The sequence below is a fragment of the Canis aureus genome, chromosome X, assembly GCF_053574225.1.
Source record: "Canis aureus isolate CA01 chromosome X, VMU_Caureus_v.1.0, whole genome shotgun sequence".
Taxonomy (NCBI): Eukaryota; Metazoa; Chordata; class Mammalia; order Carnivora; family Canidae; genus Canis; species Canis aureus.
In genome coordinates, this window is record NC_135649.1 from 109,089,037 (window position 1) to 109,106,865 (window position 17,829).

The 17,829-nt window shown below is 43.5% G+C and overlaps 1 protein-coding gene across 2 annotated transcripts in view; it reads left to right on the top strand.

Annotated features, from left to right (window-relative positions):
• MAP3K15 (mitogen-activated protein kinase kinase kinase 15) overlaps positions 1-17,829 on the top strand; it is a 113,810-nt gene that overhangs the window by 74,870 nt on the left and 21,111 nt on the right. For both annotated transcript variants that reach the window (XR_013374852.1, XM_077888786.1), the window contains exons 12-16: positions 6,360-6,409; positions 8,579-8,674; positions 12,039-12,126; positions 15,056-15,189; positions 16,948-17,075. Coding sequence is in view for 1 of the 2 variants with exons in the window: in XM_077888786.1 (XP_077744912.1) it covers positions 6,360-6,409; positions 8,579-8,674; positions 12,039-12,126; positions 15,056-15,189; positions 16,948-17,075 (496 nt within the window). In the remaining variant the exon portion in view is untranslated. The remainder of the gene's footprint in view (positions 1-6,359; positions 6,410-8,578; positions 8,675-12,038; positions 12,127-15,055; positions 15,190-16,947; positions 17,076-17,829) is intronic.

A 17,829-nucleotide genomic window follows, 5' to 3' on the forward strand; every position in this document is an offset into this window, starting at 1 on the left:
TGCACCCTACATGCTCCCATAGATTGTTTCAGGAGCAGAGATTCCCCAAAACAGAACTGCTAGATTTAAGACTACCTTTGTTTAAAAGTTGATAGCTATGGGGCACTTGGGTGGCTCAGTCAGTTGAGAGTCTGACTCTTGGTTTCAGCTCATGTCGTGATCTTGGGATCCTGGGATCAGGCTCTGCACTCAGCAGGAAGTCTTCTTGAGATTGTCTGTGTCCCTCCATCTCTGACCCTGCCCCCATTGACTCTCTAAGATCTTTAAAAAAGAAAAAGAAAGGGATGCCTGGGTGGCTCAGCCGTTGAGTGTCTGCCTTTGGCTCAGGGCGTGATCCCGGAGACCTGGAATTGAGTCCCACATTGGGCTCCCTGCATGGAGCCTGCTTCTCCCTCTGCCTGCATCTCTGCCTCTCTCTCTGTGTGTGTGTGTGTGTGTGTGTGTGTGTGTGTGTGTGTGTCTCATGAATAAATAAATAAAATCTTTTAAAAAAAAGAAATTTGATAGATACTAAAGATAAATAAAATTTGAAAGCTCCTGTCAGGTTTGTACCACTTCAATTTATATTGACACCAATGATACTGGAGAGGGAACACTTTAAGTGCCCACTAAAGAGGTCACAGAAACACTGGGCCGTGCCTGGTGTCTGTGGTAGTAACTATGTTTTTGTCTGTGTGTGTCTGAAGTACTTCTTCAGCTTCTTTCTTTAATAAAACATTTTTAGTAATCTAGCACCTTTGGCAAGTGCATTCACTAGGTAGATCTATTTGCTTTGTATGTTTTCATGGAGTGTGAGGAGATGTCTGCCATTAACCTGGCAAAGAAGGATTTTTTTTCCTGGATATAAGAGAGTGAGCAATTATGTCTTAATCAGGCAAATATAGACCATATCTTCAAAAATGAAATGCAACATTGGAGAATAAGCAGAGGGCCAGAATCATATAAGAAATTCCTTATCAGAAATAGTCCTAACACAGCACCCCCCCCCCATTGTTCAGGGAGTACAAGGTCTGACTTCTGCTGGATGAACAAGTTGCCGATGTGTGCTGTACACCATGGCCCCTATAGTTACTAGTATGCCATTGTGCACTTCAGAATTTGTTAAAAGAGTGAATCTCATGTGTCCTTACCTGCCCGCCACCCCCCCCCACACACACACAAAACAAAGACCAAGGGACCAAGGACACTTGGGGAGATGTTGGATCTGGCCATTACCTTGATTGTGGTGATGGTTCCATGGGTGTCTGAAACTTCTCAGATTATGCACATGAAATTTGTGCAGGTCTTCGTCTATTATACCTCAGTAAAGGTATATAAAAAAAAAAGAAATAGACTTGAAATCTTGAGTTGTGTAACAGGATACCATGAATTGGGGGCTTAAACAGTAGATATTTCTTTCTCCCAGTTCTGGAGGCTGGGAGTCCCAGGGTGGGATACCAGTGTGGTCAGGTTTTGGTGAGGGCCCTCTCCCCCAGGTCACAATAGGCTGTCATCTTGTGTGCCCCCAGATGATGGGGAGGTATTTCCCTTGTGTCTCTTTTAATAAGGGCACTAATCCCATCGTGGGCGCTCCATCCTCATGACCTGATTGCCTCCCCAAGGCCCTATCTCAGAATCCTGGCACACTTGGGGTTAGGGCTTCAACAGCTGGTTTGCAGAGACCCAAACATTACAGGTATAAGCCAGTAACTTTGTCTAATATTTAACAGAGAAGCAGCCTTCTTATTCATCAGACTCAGCCATTAGTGAAGATGAGCTGCCCGAATGCGTGCTTGGGTTTTTTTGTTTGCTTTGCTGTACTGTGTGTATTAATTAAATATTTGAGTGCAAAAGAAAAACCACAATAAAATTTACACATGGTATTCAAACAGATCTCCTTTGAAGAATGAATATGTTCTCTATTAAATTTACCTCTTTGGCTGTTTTTAACCTTTTATGGAAGTATACACACTGAAAAAGTCTATCAGTCATAAATGTATAGTTCGATGGATGTTTGCCAATTGAACACACCTGCGTGACCAGCATGGTCAAGGAAGAGAATATCAGCAGACACCCTCCAACCCCAAAGCCTGGCTTCTGCCCCCTTGCGCCCCCCTCCAGATCCCATGCTTTCGATGTTGGAATTCTTGTATTAGAAGCAAGCCTTGATGATTTTCTTGTGTCATTGATGCCACTGTGATAGGAGAGGATTTTCAAAATTCTGATCTGTAACCTGACCATTCCATTGATGTACGTACTCAACTCCTCATGTTTTGACAAGTACTTGAGGAAAGAAACTAATCCTATTCAAGTGGACTCTTCAAACTTTTGGAGCCAAATGTCTTTGGGCTTGTGGAATTCTATAAACTTTGTCCATTGTATTGAATCCTACAGTGCTTGCTGCCCTTAATGGACATTCCCATGGGTACATATACTATCTCCCTAGTTGTAAATGTGTTACTTTGAACATAGTCCATAATAAGAAATGGAAAAGAATGGTAGAAGCAGCAAATGCTAGTTTTCATTGACTGATGAAATGTTTTGTACAAGTGCTCATAGTTGTCAGAACAAACGTCTGAGGGAAATAGAAATTGCCTTTTTTGCTTTGAGAGGAAGCTTTTGCTTTAGCCTTCATTTACATTTTTGAAATTCTGCAGATCATGAAAGCAAGCAGATTTGTCTGGAGTGAGATGACATTTCTCTACACAATGTTACATTTTTTCCTGGTGGGCTGTGGCTGGTGAGGGAGATCACATGCATGTGCGTGTTCACTTACATGCTGCACTGCTGTAAGAGTAGGTTAAGTTCTGGTTTGTTAGCCAAGGATTCAGAAACTTCTGCTGGTATATGTTTAACAAGCAGCATGGGGACGTGTAATGTTTGCTGGTTCCTCCAGTACTGTTCCCACCATGGCCAGTTTCAAGCAACCTCCAGTGGATGCCCCAACTTGGGGTTAGGAGGAGATGTGCACGGTTGGCCTTCCTAAGCTGGCTCCAGGTGCCCCCAGCACAACAGTGTGAGTAGGCTGTGCAGGGCAGGGACATACACAGCCTTGTACCCTCAGCAGCTCCTGTGCCCTGGAGTCGCCAACAGGCATCCAGTAGCCCCTGCCACTGAGCACACAGCTAGGGCTGCTTGTTAGGAAAAGCTGTTATTGTTACTGCTTTTTCTGCTTATGTTAGCAACAGGAGAAGCGCATAAAAAGTCTACAAAATTGTCACAGACCCCCAAGATGCCTCCCCAGAGGCACACACTCTAGGACCAGGAGGGAAAATGCTGAGTTGGCACCCAGGGGACCCTGGAGACATGCCCCTGCCTCTAGCCTCCTGGCCCATTGCTCTGTAGCCCACCCTGGCTCTGCTTCCAGTGCACTCTTACTGGAGGCTTCTGACCCTGACATGGAAAGCTACAGTCTCAAGTCCATTTCCTCATGATTTAGATGTAGTAAAATAGCCATTCTCAGAAAGGGTGAGGTCGCTGCCTGCCGGGAGAAGACAGCCACCGCAGTCATGATGGAGGACTCTGTGCCAATTGACCCTCCAGGACAGCAGATCAGAAACCGGATGGGCAGTCCTGACTTCCACCACCAGGCGTTTCACGAAAAACCCCACCTGCAGATGCAAGGGAGTGTGGACTTGACGATTTCATTTACATGTTATTGCAGGGCAGGCAAAACTCTCCGTGGTGGTAGAAATCAGAATAGCGGTTGCTGTTTCCACCTTTGGATGACTAGGCGCGTGGGGGTTTATGAGGGAAGCTTCTGGGCTGCTGTTCCTGTTCTGTCTCTTCATTTAGAAACTGGCTACAGCGAGTCTTCATTTTGTGAAAATTTACTGCGATGATCACTGTGCCCTTTTCTGAACATATGGTATACTTCAATTCAGAAGTTTAATAATTTTAAAACACTTGTTCTGGTCCTCTTGTTCTTCCCCAAAACCATGACTGAATCTCATGGCTTTACAGATGCAAACTCATGCTCTCTTATGGAGTGTGAAGTCCCTGTAATCCTACCCTCTCGTCCCCTGAGCTGGCCCTGCGGAGTCCTACGTGTGCTCTTCTGACCTCCTTACTCCATGCGATTTCTTCTTCCAGTCACCCAAACCCTAACTTGTGCGGCGGCGTCTCTAACTACCTTTCCTCCCCTTTCACTGAATTAGGCTGCTTTCTTGCCTATATTGTGTCCACAGTATTTCCCATTGCTCTTTGATCACTTTTTGAGAACTTCTCCCCAAGTGCTTTGCAAACTCAAGTATGACTTATATGTTTTTATATCCATAGTATCTACAAAGCAGGTCCCCCCCCACACACACACACACAAATGCCCATTGACTGTGATATAAAGGGAAAGACGGGAGTCTGTGTTGTTTACTTCTTAACCTGCAAATCTTCCTCCTAAATCAGGAAGTTCCCTAAAGCTATGCTGTGGGGTAAACCTTCCATCTGGGGACACTTTGAAAGCTCCTGTGGCCAAGCTCTTTATATACATGCAGCTTCTTGCCTATAGGTGACTTGGACAAGGTGCTCTGAAATCTGCCCTGGTTCATGTTTCTGTACCCGAATCCAGAAGCAGGCTCCTGCTCTCCACCACGGCTGCCTTTCACTGACTTTGAACACAACTCCTCCGAAATACCCTCAGTCTTTGTACACAGTTGGGTCCCAGGTGGGGGCTTCCATGTTGATGTATGCTTCTATCTCTCACGGCCCTCACCTCATCTTCTACAGAGTAGAAACTGGGAGCCTGGTGATGGTCTCCAAGGCCCCGTGTGATCTTCCTCATGAGCTCTCCAACCTCCTCTCCTACTCCCTCTCTGCTGGTCCCCAGACATGCCCTGGGGACATGCCTTTTCCCTTCAGCCCAGGACTATATCTGCAAGTCTCACTCCTTCACCTGCCTTAGCCTTCTGCTGAAGAGTCCTCAGAGATGCCTTCTTGGAGCACCCAGTTTAACATCATGACCCCTGCCCCACCTGAATGCCCTTCCCGGCTCTCTTTGGCTTTTCGTCCTCTGTCATGCTGTTCAGTTACTACTTAATTTGTTCTCTCTCATGCGAATATAAGCCCCATGGGGGCAGGGGCTTTGTTCTTTGTTATGTCCTCAGTGCTGGTACCTTGCCTGGCACATAGCAGGTACTTAACATGGTCAAGTGGACCTTCTCCCATTGAGGACCATCCTCCCACATCCTGTTGTCGTTCCTCTAGGATGGCAGGAAACTCGTCACCCAGATGCTCGTGGCTGTTCTCCTATGCCATATGCCCAGTCTTCTGGCTCTCACATTTCTCTGGGGGAGGGGGATGCTTAGCTGGTCAGTTAGGACATTCTTTGGGCCAGCCAAATGTGTTTCCTTATTTTGAATGATTTTCTCTTATTGTGACATATTGGTATTGTACCTCGGATCACTCTTCTAAGGCTTAGCTTTGTGCAGCATTTGTTAAGTACAGGCAGTAGTGGTGGAGGAAGGAAACAGTTATCTTTAAAAATGCATCTTGTACAGATTGAAATCCAGGTTAGTCTTTGTGTTAGTTATGGAAAGCGATCTGCTGAAACAAATAGCCCCCAAATATCAATGTCTTAACATGATCAAAGTTTATGCCTTGTGTCATACCCAAGTTGGCAGGGTCCCCATTCCCTCTCATAGTGGAATAGAGGATTGCTGAGGTTATTATGAACCACACCCACAGTTGGTACACGTCATTCTTCCTCACATCCCATTGATCAAAACTCTTCTTGCGGCCCCACCCAACTGCAGGGGAGGCTGGGAAATGTATTCTAGCTGTGTGCCCAGGGAGAAAAAAGAAAGATGGGAGAACATTGTTGTCTGCCACATTCTTCTGCAAACATTTTCAGAGGTCACCAACTTGGGTGGGCTGTCCCCAAACTCATTTTAGAGTTTTCCTGATATGTTGACAGAAGATGAAAGTCCATTCAGTGGTGCTTACTCTGTGCTTATTCTGTTTCAAATTCATATCTTTTGCTCTAAACTGGATTAAAGATACAAATGACTTTTTGCAATACGTTAGAAAATGTTTCTGGGGGTGCCTGGGTGGCTCAGTTGGTTAAGCGTCTGTCTTTGGCTCAGGTTGGGATGGAGCCCCACATCAGGCTCCCTGCTCAGTGGGGAGTGCTCCTCCCTCTCCCTCTGCCTGCCACTCCCCCTCCCCTGCTTGAGCGCACTCTCTCAAATAAATAAAATCTTTAAAAAAAAAAAAAAGAGGAAAAAATGTTTTTGGTCTTCTAAGTTATGTAAAATATATTGCTCTAACTCCTAAATCTGTATTGAAAGTAAAATAGCAGAAGTAATTGACCAGAGAATGAAATCAAAAGTTTTTTTTGGCATGGAAAAAAATCAAGCTCTACTGACTTTTGTCTTTAAAACCTGCAGAAACAAATTCATGAATGGAATTTTACAGCTTCTTCCATTAGGGGAATAAGGTAAGAACATAAGGGAAAATGGCATTATTGTTCTAATACAAATAATGATGGCAGTGTTTTATTACTTTAATGTTTCCACTTGTTTATAATATGTGATATTCTCATTTTTAACATAATTCAAAATAGACTATGTTCTCTTTTGTGACCCTGCCTGAGCTTGTTCGTGTGCTACTAGTAAGGGCTTCTTGGCTTGTTGTGACAAAGCAGCTTTTTTTTGGTATCCAATAGACTAAACTCTCTGGTCTCAAACTTTTTTTAAAAAAAATACAGAAGACAAAGTGTTTCTTCTCTGAGCCATTGATGTTCAAGTGCTCAGGGAACCCCGGAATCCCACTGACTGAAGGAGTTACGGTAATGACACATGGTTGGGGTCTCCTGAGTAGAGTAATGGAGCCGGGGGCATTGTTGTTATCAGTTGGGGGAGCATATGGTGTAATCCAAGGAGAGCTATGGTGCTTGCTCTTTGGATCGGGGTAGTGACCATTTGGTGACCCTTGTGGCTACACTCTGAGCTTTACCCTGCCAGCACATCCAAGAATAGGAGCAGCTCTGAAGCAGATGTGAGTTCTAATCTTTCTTTCATTGTTTAACCTTGACAAAATCACTTAGCCTCTTCAGGACTCTGTTTCTTCATAGTTTCCATTACATGAAGGGCTCAGATGAGAACTGTATGTCCTTTATCTGATTGGAAGACCACAGGCTTCTGAATGAATCCCCTGTTACCTCCAGACATAGTATGATCCTGTCCTAGGCACAGCACTATTTAAATTAGAATAAGGGATCCCTGGGTGGCGCAGCGGTTTGGCGCCTGCCTTTGGTCCAGGGCGCGATCCTGGAGACCCGGGATCGAATCCCACGTCGGGCTCCCGGTGCATGGAGCCTGCTTCTCCCTCTGCCTGTGTCTCTGCCTCTCTCTCTCTCTCTCTCTCTCTCTCTGTGACTATCATAAATAAATAAAAATTTAAAAAAAATTAGAATAATATTTTTGTCATGTCAAAGGGAGGGAAATAATTTAAGAACAGTAGTATTTGAGTAATACTGCTTAAAAATATAATTCAAAGTCTTGAACATTTTCAAAAACTTACTACTCCAGAAACTAAGTGATATGAGAATATATAGTCAAGAACCTTTTGTTTGTGCCTCCTCATAGAGCTGCCTCTTGCTGCCATTCAGCCATCATCAGGGATGTGCAAAGGGCTAGGGGTGAATCAGACCCTAGGACCAATATGCTATAAAGAGCACGTGTTGAACATTCCCAGTGCTACCCAACTAACAGTGATAGTTCATTTACAAATTGGTTTCCGAAACTTATGCATAGCCTTGTTTTAAGTATTTTTAAATCACCCTGTACTATTGCTGTTTCAACTCCGTATTTGTCATGTAATCCCTGACACAAAAAGAATGGCTAAAGAAGCTTTGACTCTCAGGGAGAGATGACTTAGAGAAACATAAAGTAGCATCATTTGTTTGAAGAGAATTTAGGCTTTTCCATAGTGCTGCCTGGCAAAATGAAGGCCATCGTGTAGGCTTTGGCCCAGTGTAGGTAAAGAACTTTCTAGCAGTGAAATCCATCAGCAGATGGAGTATGGTGATTTTCTGTCACTGGTTATGTCCAGGAAAGCAGAACATTGAGTGAGATGCTGTAGAGTCAGATCCTGACCTTAGGTGGAAATGGACCAGATAACATGTAAAGGCCTTTCTTGAGCTAAGATGCCACATAGATTTCTACCTTCCTTGTGTGGCCCCAAATTCTGTGTCCTGTTATTTTTCAAGTCTAGAAATTCCTTAAGATGCCATAATACATTATTTCACAAATAAGTTTCCCGGCTTGTGTGTGAAATGATAAACTCTTGAGGGAGAGAGACCGTATTTATTTTGCGTTCTTGCTGTTCTATGCTTTGCTTAGCGCTGTATCTAATGGTAAGTTCTCGATACATACAAAAGTCATTTGATGAATACAAACTCAAACATATGCAAGATAAATGTCCCTGCTATTTAAATTTGGTAGGGAAATAGAAGTCAAATTTGGAGAGTATTTACTAAAACATTAATAAATCTTGCAAATTTGTAAAATGGAAGAAAATCTAGGACTAGATTTTTCTCAAAAATGTAAAAGTGACATCATAACTTAAAAATAATAAGGTTTCTTATGTTTTTCCAATTTTACAGCATATCCAAGTTTGATGAACGGTGTTGTTTTCTTTATGTCCTTGATAATTCTGATGACTTTCAAATCTACTTTTCCACTGAAGACCAGTGTAGTAGGTGAGTTACAGCTGATTCAGGTGTTTGTGATCTAATTATGGCAAATAAGTTTTGAAGGATCTTTGTTGGGAGAATATTTATTAGATGCACTGCCTTTCCTGAAATTTTAACTTACAGAAAGTTACTTTTACAATTTCACTGAGGTATAATTCACATACCATGCAGTCTGCCCATTTAAAGTGTTGTTCAGTCTTTTTTCAGTTTATACACAGTTTTGCAACCATCACCACAATCTAACTTTAGAATATTTTCATGATCTTCAAAAGAAACCTAGTGTCCATTACCAGTTACTCCCCATTTTCCCTCAACCTAATCCCCCCAACCCCTTCCTTGTGCAAAAATGAATCTTCTCTCTCTCTCATTCTCTGTGGATTTGCCTGTTCTTGACATTTCATATAAATGGAATCATATCATATGTGGTCTTTTGTGTCTGATATTTTTTTAGTTATTATAATGTTGTCAAGGCTCATCTATGCTGGGGTGCCTGGGTGGCTCAGTCAATTAAGTTACTGCCTTTGGCTTAGGTCATGATCCCAGGATCCTGGGATCGAGTCCTGCATCCTGCTCAGTGAGGAGTCTGCTTCTCCTTCTCCCTCTGCCCCTCCTCCTGCTTGTGCTTACTTGCTTGCTCGCTCTGTCAAATAAATAAATAAAATCCTTAAAAAAAAAAAAAGGTTTGGCTATGCTGTACCATCGTATCAGCACTTCATTCTTTTTGCGGCTCATCACTCTTCCATTGTATGGACATACTTGATTTATCTGTTAACTTGAAAGATATGAGTTGTTTCCACTTGTTAGCTATCATAAATAATGCTACTAAGGACGTTCACTTGCCACTTTTTGTGTGGACCTGAGTTTTCATTTCCTTGGAGCTAAATTACTGGGTCTTACATAACTCTGTGTTTAACCCTTGAGGAGCTGCCAGACTGTGATCAGATTTTACATTGTCAACAGCAGATTATGAAGGTTCTAATTTCTCCACATCCTTGCTGCACGCGTTATTGTGTATCCTTGTAATTCTAGACATCTTGGTGGGTGTTAGGTAGAGTATGATTGTGGTTTTGATCTGCATTTCCCTGATGACTGATGATACTGAGCATCTTTTCGTAAGCTTACTGGCCATTTATATATTTTCTTTGGAGAACTCTCTGCTCAAATCCTTCACCCAATTAAAAGAATTTTTTAACCTTTTATTTTGAAAAATATTCAGAACTACAAGGAGGTTTCAGAGGGTCACCTGGCTGGCTCAGTCTGTAGAGCATGCGACTCTTAATCTCAGGGTCGTGAGTCCAAGCCCTATGTTGGGTGTGGAGCCTACTTAAAATTTAAAAACAAAAATTTTTTAATGAATAAAAAATTTGAGAAAAACAGTACAAAGAATTTCCATATATAGTTCACCCAGAATTCCCCAGTGTTAACGCTTTACCACATTTGTTTTACCTTCACTCCATACTCATGATTATTTTTGTTCTGAACTGCTGAGTGAGTTGTAGACATAATGCTTCATTACCTCTCACTACTTGTGTGCATATTTCCTAAAAACAAGATTCATTTACATAATCACAGCACAGTTATCAGGAAATTACGATTGATATGGCTCTGTAATCTACAAACCTTAGCCACATTTTATTTACTGTCCAACTAATGTCCTTTACAGCAAAACACAAGATTTTTTTCTCTGTCTTGCCATCCAGTCCAGGATCATGTTACATTTAAGGGTCATATCTGTGTAGTCCTCATTTATCTTCATAAGTGCCTCTTTGTCTTGACTCAGTGCTTTCAAAGAGTACAGGCAATTGATCTGGTGTAGCCCATCTGTTGTGGTTTGTTTGCTCTTTCCTCATGATTGCATTAGTGTCATGCATTTTAGGAAGGAATAGCACAGAAGTGATGTCCTGTCCTTTTCATGCATTATATCAGGATCTATATAGTATCTTGTTACTGGTGAAATTAACTTGGCTCACCTGATAAAAAGTAGTGTTTACCATGCTTCTCCAAACTGCCTATTTTTAAAGGGGTCATTTGTATTTTTGTAAATGTTTTTGAGAATTCTTTATATATTCTGGATACAAGTCCTTCATCAGATGTGTGATTTGAACATAACTTCTCTGTCCTCTGTGGGTTTTGGTTCACCGTTGATTAACATTTTGATGCAGTTCAATTTGTTTTTTCTTTGGTCATTTGTGGTTTTGGGATCACCTAAGAAGGGTTTTCCTGACCCAAGGTTTTCTATGGTGTTTGTTTTCTTCTTAGAGTTTTAGCTCTTATATTTAGGCCTCTGGTTGATTTTGATTTTGAAGTCATTACTTTATATTTCCACCAGCAGAGTGTGAGGATTTCACTTCACATTTTTAGCAACGAGTGGTAATGTCTTGTGAATTTTAGTTACTTTGGTGAGTTCATACCACATGTCTCCTGACTGTTGTGTTTCCCAGCTTTCAAAGATTAGAAGCAAAGGTGGGATGGGATTAAAGAAAAGACCATTTTAACGTTTTATGGGAATTATCTTCAGATGTACAGTACTCTTCCCTGCCACCCTGCATTGAATAAAAATTTTGTCAGTCAAATCACTTGTATGTAAAGAAACAGCTACACAAGTCTAAGATAGCTGATGTGGCCCAGCAGCATTTGTGAGAAAGACCTGCGGGTAACAGTTGATAGTAAGCTTAATCTATGTCAACAGAATGATGAGGCCACCTTCTACGTTTCCTCCCTACACCCTCCATCTACAAGACCTTATTTTGCACTTAGAACAAGAGTGTCTACAGCATGAGGGGTGGGAGTCCCACTCTCCTTAGCACTAATGAGATCATCTTGGGAACACTGGTCATACCGCCAGACTTGAGTAAGACAGGGACACCTTTCAACAATTGCCTGTTAGTGGAGTGACTTAAAAACAATTCCTGGAGGAAACATTGAAGGAACAAGGAGGAAAGATTGACAGGGATTTAATAAAATTGTGTACATTTCTAATGGGCTATTATGTAGAAGAGGGATTAATTCTAAGCAGTCCATGGATGGGACCGACGTGAATGAAGTCTCAGTTCAATGTAAATAAAGCACTTCTCATTGAGTTGTCCACAGAATGAGCAACCTTCTGAGGTAATGAGTTCCCTGTCACTAGAGATATTCAAGCCTCAGTTGACCAACCAGTTAGTGGAGCCACTGTATATAGAAGGGGATTCAAGTATCACATGAGTATTTGAACTAGATGAGATAACCATTAAAGTGCTGTGTGAATCAAGGAGTAGATTGTTCCATGAACTTGTAAAAACTTGATGTATATTTAATCACAGTTTAATAAGTTAAAGCTAGGGAACATGAGTGATGATAATTAGCATCTTTGTGACATTTGCTGTTCTAGGTTTTGCTCTTTGGTTAAAGAGATGATAAGCAATGCAGCGCGCAGTACAATGGAGCTGGAGGGGGACACCGATGGAGACACCTTAGAGGTGAGTCACTGAAGACCTACAACATGGAAAAAATTACTTCTTCTATCTTTTTTTAATTTATTTTTTTCTGTTACAAATATTTTTATATGTATATTTTTTTATTGGAGTTCGATTGTATCTTCGATGCTTAAAGAAAATGTCCCATTTTTGTGTGTGAAAATCCTTTATATTTAAAAATACTCTTAACCACAGGAAACAAACTGAGGGTTGCTGGAGGGGAGGGGTGTGTGTGGGGGGAATGGGGTAACTGGGGGGGCAGATAGGCATTAAGGAGGACACATGATGCAACGAGTACTGGGTGTTACATGCAACTGATGAATCACAACTCTACCTCTGAAACTAATGAAATGCTATATGTTAATTAATTTAAATAAAAAATAAAAATACTCTCTTGTGGCTACAGCGGGGAGGTGGATGCTGGCAGTGGGGCCCTGGGGCTCTGAGCGAGCAGGGCAGGTAGGGAGGCCCTGGGGTGGGCCTGCCTATGGAGCTGGAGCCGGGAGCCCACGGGTCTCAAGCTGCTCTGCCAGGTGCCCCGTGGGCAAGAGGAGGCTAGAGCGTGTGCCTGCTGCAGCCTTGACCTGTGCTCTATCCTGCCTGAGCAGAAGGAGCTGTGCCCCGGGGCTGCTGCTGTTGCCTGGGCTGCTCCCCTCCCTGTGGCGCCTACAGGACTTGGGGGAGGGAGGGCCGGAGCCCCGCGGGAGGAGCAAGACCTGTGTGTAGCGACCGACAGCATGTGTGATATTGTGGTGTAGGCCGGGAGGAGACTGGCCCCTCACCTTAGAAGTGTATGATGCCGCGATCGATGCCTTAAGAAGTATGCCCGCACCCTGACAGCAGGTGAGGGAGTCGCCGAGTCTGGAAGAGCACCTAGAGGGAGGCCGTGGCAGTGTCCCACCCGGTGGGGGTGCTCAGGGCCTGCCAGTGGAACCTGGTGGCGGACCTCACCGGACCTCACCGTGGAGGAGCAGCAGGCCCCAGGCATCAAGAATGAGAATGCGAGCGGTAGAGGTGCCATCAGCAGCAATGCGTGTCCCTGACATCCTGGGACTCAGATGGGCCCACCTTGAGGACTCCTGGTGACCCAGCTGCTCCCCTCCAGGGGCCCAAAGGCATCTGCACAGCCCGAACTTTGGTTCCCCCACCGAGGTTGACCAAGTGCTTTCCGTGTGCCGGGGCTGTGAAGACCTAGCAGTGCTCCAGGACGAGGGACCCCAGCACTAGGCACATGGCTGGCTTCTCAGAGCTGGCATTCATTGAACACTTACTCTGCCGGGTGGGGCTTTGGGCACCGTACAGATGCTCTCAACTATTCCTCAGGATCGCCCTTGAGAGGGGAAGTTGTAAATAATGCTGCAGTGAAGTAGGGATGCATGTATCTCTTTGAATTGGCGGTTTCATTTTCTTTGGGTAAATACCCAGCATTGGAATTGCTGCATCGTAAGGTGGTTATAGTTTTAATTCTTTTTTTTTTCAAGATTTTATTATTTATTCATGAGAGAGACACAGAGAGGGGGGTGGTGGAGGCAGAGACACAGGCAGAGGGAGGAGCTGGCTCCATGCAGGGAGCCTGACGTGGGACTCGATCCTGGGACTCCAGGAACATGCCCTGAGCTAAAGGCAGGGGCTAAACCACTGAGTCACCCAGGCTTCCCTCTAGTTTTAATTCTTGAGGAATCTCTGTACTTTTTTTAGAGCGGCTGCACCAATTTGCATTCCATCCAACAGTGCACCAGGGTTCTTTTTCCCCTAGATCCTAACACTCATTTTTTCTCTTTTTGCTAATAGGCAGTCTGACAGATGTGAGAATCCCAAGCTCTTTTGGGCACTGCCGCTCTAGTCTAGTTATTACCTGATTATACGTGTGTTTATCTGCACAGTTATTCAGATTTGCCACTAATTCAGGTCCTCACATTGATTATAATTTAATGAGTTTTTTTACTATCAAGTTAGTTTGAAATTCAGTCTTTGAGGTTTCTTTCAGAAAAATATCAAAAAGGTTTATTTTAATAATTGACTCAGGTACTTGAATTCTTAGTTTAGAATCAAAGTTTGTTATGGAAATGAGTTGAGTGATGCACTTTGAAGGTGACAGATGAGGAGGCCGAGAAAGGTGGGAGGTAGAAGCCTTGTATGGAGAGGCTGATATCTGGGTAAATCGGATGTGATGGGCACCTGTTAGTGATCTTGAGTGTCATGAACATCCTTCAAAGTACACGGGACCCACACACATTCTGTGCATTTCTGGAAGTAGGCACAGCGGAGCATAGAAACCACGGAAGCAAGTATTGTTCAGCAAGTATTGTTCAAATGTAATTTTGAGAGTTACATTTATTTTAATCCTCGGAAAGAACCAACTAGAATGCAGCTGTACAACAACTTTTGATAATGAGATTGGGGGAACAGAATGACAATGGCGATTATAGGTAGAATGTATGTGGTGTGTTTGATGCTGGATCTGTCCACCTGAAAGGGGAAAGCCCTGCATACATGCTTTGTATTAAGACAATTTTAATTTTATTGACCTTCAGTTCTTCTCTGGACTGTAGAAAGAGGTTGGTTTCCTGAGAAGCTAATGAAGGATTAAGAAGAAGGCACCTCTTTGGGATTCTTGACATGCTTAGAAGTCTTTTTAAATTGCAGCATTAAAGTGGAACCAAATCTCCAAAAGCTGAGCCCACTAAGTTACATATGAGCTGTATTTTTAATTTTTTTAATTCCATCTCTTAAAATCATGTTGTAAATATATGAGAATTCTACCCTTTGACAGTAATTACTGAGTGGAAATTACATAACCTAAGGAATATGACCTGCCTGGTACTCAAATAATGTTATTTATAAATTGAAAATTGCAGAACAATGTTTAGGCTCTTATGGGGCTCCACCAGGAGTGGTGTGCTTTTTGATCTTGTTGCTTTGCCTTCTTCAGTATGCGTATGAGCATGATGCGAACGGCGATAGGGTCGTGCTGGGGAAAGGCACGTACGGGATCGTGTATGCCGGAAGAGACCTGAGCAACCAAGTGCGAATCGCCATCAAGGAAATCCCAGAGAGAGACAGCAGGCAAGTTGGGGTGAGAGTAGCTCTGTGCTCCAGTGGCATGGTCAGATGACATCTGCATGTTGCCTTCAGTGCCAGACACCGATGCACACGTGCAAACAGCCCTTCATCCTGGTGGTCAGTGAATTGTTAGGAATGGGTTTACAAGTGCTTTCTGGCAGCTGGAAGACCCTTCATCATTCATCCATTCATTTATTCACTCATTCAGTCATCTGGCCTTTCTTTTTTTTAATTTTTTTATTTATTTATGATAGTCACACAGAGAGAGAGAGAGAGCAGCAGAGACATAGGCAGAGGGAGAAGCAGGCTCCATGCACCAGGAGCCCGACGTGGGATTCGATCCCCGGTCTCCAGGATCGCGTCCTGGGCCAAAGGCAGGCGCTAAACTGCTGAGCCACCCAGGGATTCCTGGCCTTTCATTTTTAATGGGATCCTATGTTACGATATTTGAGCTGAAAGGCCAGTCCTGAAATGAACTCCTCTAGCTTCTTGTAATGCTAGGAAAGATTAAATGACTTCTCCAAGGACATGAAGAAGCAAGACCAGGGTCCAGTCTCTTGAATTCCTTGTCTACTATTCTGTCTCTTAGGCTCATGCCAGATACAGTGGCACAGTTGTATTTGGGGGGAAATTGCTGGCATGTCCCATCTCCTTTGACTGGTTGCAGTAGTTCAGCTTTTCATCACCAGTAGTTTTTCCGGGAATTTTAGAGCTAGAGGAGACCTTAGAGACTGTTTCTGTCCCGCTTTCTAAATTTGTGGCTGAACTTAGGATGTTGGGCACTGGGACTGACAGGTGCCTAGGATGCTGGCCTCATGTCAGGGTGCTCCTGGTTTGGTCAGGCATGCAGATACCTTGCCTAGGGGTCACAGTGACAAGTGCCACAGGAGAGGGGTGCACAGAATGTATGTGCAATAGAGGAGAGGAATCACTTTTCCTGGGTGAGTTGTGGTAAGTTTGAGGAAATAAATCATCTTGGAGCTGGTTTTTGAGGGATGAGTAGGAGTCCATCTTCCATCTTGCAGAAGAGTGGAGGCTAGAGCATTCTATGCTGAGGGAAGAACAGAGCTGTTCAAACCCAGAGTATATTCAGAGAACAACAAATTATGTTGAGACTTGAATGTAGGATGGAGGTGGAGACACTCTTCAAATGAGGCAAACATTTCAAAAGATGTAGTCTGACTTGAGTTTGAAGTTCCTCATGTGCCATGGTGAGCAGTATGGTCTTTCTGTGGACTTGATGACAATAAGTGATTTGATGAGGCATGTGTTTCAGGAAGAGCAAACATAGCCAGAAGAGAAAAGACAAAAGAAACCAGATGCTGGGCTAAGGTCCATTAGGTAGCTCTTGCTATAGTGTAGAGTGAGTCTGCTGAATGAGACTAGAAGGTAGCTGAAGACAGAACCTTCTGGAACACCACTCTTCATACGAGGCAGAAGAAGAAGGCCTGCTCAGAGAGGCAAAGGATAGTTGGAGAGTTCAGACCCTAACAAGAGCAGCCATTCATTGAGTACCTCCTGTATGCCAGGCACTCCAGTGGGTGCCTGAGACAGGACACACCTTGGCCTTCAGCAGCGCTGTGTGGCTGGTATTATGGTGCCGTTTTACAGATGGGAACCTGAGTACTCTCATAAGAACCAAGGGAAAGACCATTTCTGGAAAGAAGGGATGGCCAGCAGGGCAGGTTCTTGGCACAGTGCCGCGTGGACTCCGAGCCCCAGGGATCTGGCAGGTGATGCTGGCTTTGCCTTTCTTACTAGGTACTCGCAGCCTCTGCATGAGGAGATAGCCCTGCACAAGTACCTCAAGCACCGCAATATTGTTCAGTACCTGGGCTCCGTTTCTGAGGACGGCTACATTAAGATATTTATGGAGCAGGTGCCTGGGGGTGAGTAATCACTAATATTCTGGTCTCACACACTGAGAGCCACTGATGAAAATACAATGTGAACATCATCATCCATCTTGCCATTTAAAAAGTGACAGACCTTTTAGAAGTTGGAGAACATTTGTTTCTCAGAGGAGTTGGATACAAACTTTTCAATGTCACATAAATAGTCTGTTTGTGGTTTAATTCAGTCATCAAATATTCATTGAGGAATCTACTGAGTGCCAGCTGCTGAGCTGAGCACTGGAGACAGATGAATAAAGCATAGTCTCCAACCTTGAAGCCTTCACAGTCTAGGAGTTTAAAGACTGTTTGGAGACAAGGGGACAGCAGTTTTAAAAATGACACTGCAAAATAACATGTTTGCTGTGAAATCAAACACCATGGCCTTATCCACAAAATCTCCCAAATGCAGGTGGCATCGGTGCGTAGGTAGAGTGCCTCTGATCTGGAGCCGGAGTGTCCAGCTTGAATTGGCCCCTCCGTCTGCAAGCTGTGTGACCTCAGACAAATTCTTTACCTCTATGCCCCCTCAGTTTTCTGATGGAATAAATGAATTGTAAAATTGGAGTAATAATAATTACTCTAATGATTGACGTTGTAATAATTATTAGAGCCATAAGGACCCTAGCTCAGTGAGTAGTTGGATGGATTAAATGAGATGGTTGTATGTAAAGCTTTTAAAATGGTGCCTGGCAGAGAGCAAGAGCTCAATAGGTTTTCATTTAAAAAAATAACAATGATAATTATGATC